The sequence below is a fragment of the Rhagoletis pomonella genome, unplaced genomic scaffold (assembly GCF_013731165.1).
Source record: "Rhagoletis pomonella isolate Grant_MI unplaced genomic scaffold, Rhpom_1.0 Rhpom_scaffold_00006, whole genome shotgun sequence".
Lineage (NCBI taxonomy): Eukaryota > Metazoa > Arthropoda > Insecta > Diptera > Tephritidae > Rhagoletis > Rhagoletis pomonella.
Window position 1 is genome coordinate 16,437,193 of NW_023458560.1, and position 1,327 is coordinate 16,438,519.

Consider the following 1,327-nt stretch of genomic DNA (forward strand, 5'->3'; position numbering starts at 1 on the left):
AGTAGCGGTATCGTCATCGGCGCCACCTCTGTATTCTCTCCACCGTGCTTAGCACGTTGAGTTGAACGCCATTTCAGCTTTGTACGCCGTACCGACCAATCCTATAATACGCCATCAATTTTGTGATTTTTTAATTTTTAAATTTTATTTTTCAAATTTCCACTCTGCGGGATTTTCGAACGCAGATACATACATAAGTGTGTATCAATGTGTTTATTTCATTTCATTTGCTTTCGAGATTCTCTGCCACAAAAACAGACAACTACACACAAACCCTTACAAAATACATAGCGCGCTTTTGTAGAGTTTTTACTGCGCATGTGTGCTCTCAAGTCAGCGTATCCCGCTCATAAGTAGACACACATATTTGTATGTAACTACAGAATACATAACAGCTAAACAAAAAAATCTCCACTTGCCTCACTCGAACACAAGACTAATAAATATTTTCGTTTTTTCCTCTATACTTCTTCTTCTTTCAGATTGTTTTGAATTCTATGCATCGTTACCAGCCGCGAATCCATTTGGTTCGCCTCAGCCATGGCCAAAGCATACCCACAAATCCCAAAGAACTGCAGGAACTGGACCACAAGACGTACGTTTTTCCCGAGACCGTCTTCACCGCCGTCACCGCATACCAAAATCAGCTAATAACCAAACTGAAAATCGACTCGAATCCCTTCGCCAAAGGTTTTCGCGATTCGTCACGTCTCACCGACTTCGATCGCGATCCCATGGAGGCATTGTTGCTCGAACAGCAACTTCGCTCACCGCTACGCCTCTTCCCTGACCCGCTGATGCAACAATTCGCCGCGCAGCAAGGCGTCGATCCCACCTCGATGGCCATTTTCGAGAAGGCGCGTCAACATCTGCAAATGTTTGGCGGCAATTCGCCGTACGCACAGCTAATGATGCCACAAATGTATGCACAGCAGGCGCCACCACCACCCGGCCTCGGCGCATTCCACATGTTCCAGCAGCAATGGCCACAACTGACGGCCGGATTTTTGGCCAGCGCCAATCAGCAAGCGGCCGCCGCACAAGCTGTCGCTGTTCAGGCGCAAGCCCAGGCACAAGCGCAAGCTCAAGCGCAGGCGGCTGCAGCAGCAGCAGCAGCGGCGGCGGCTGCAGCCAATCGTACACCACCACCTCCACCAACAGCATCGACACCATCGTCAACGTCGTCGGGCGGTTCGCCATCGCCCGATATGCGACCGCGGCAATTTCAACGTTTCAGCCCATACCAAGTGCCGCAGCAGCAGCAGCAACAGACGTTGACGGCGCCACCGCAGACGCGTAGCCCACACAATTAAGCGGAGGTGGTAGT

General features: G+C 50.3%; 1 protein-coding gene across 1 annotated transcript in view; it reads left to right on the plus strand.

Annotated features, from left to right (window-relative positions):
• The window catches only part of LOC118740451 (T-box protein H15-like), a gene marked incomplete at its 5' end in the record, with an annotated part of 1,870 nt that extends 549 nt beyond the window's left edge, over positions 1 to 1,321 (plus strand). The window contains 1 exon segment of the mRNA XM_036472002.1: positions 483 to 1,321. Within this exon segment, the coding sequence (XP_036327895.1) occupies positions 483 to 1,313 (831 nt within the window).
• Between the last annotated feature and the right edge of the window lie 6 nt (positions 1,322 to 1,327).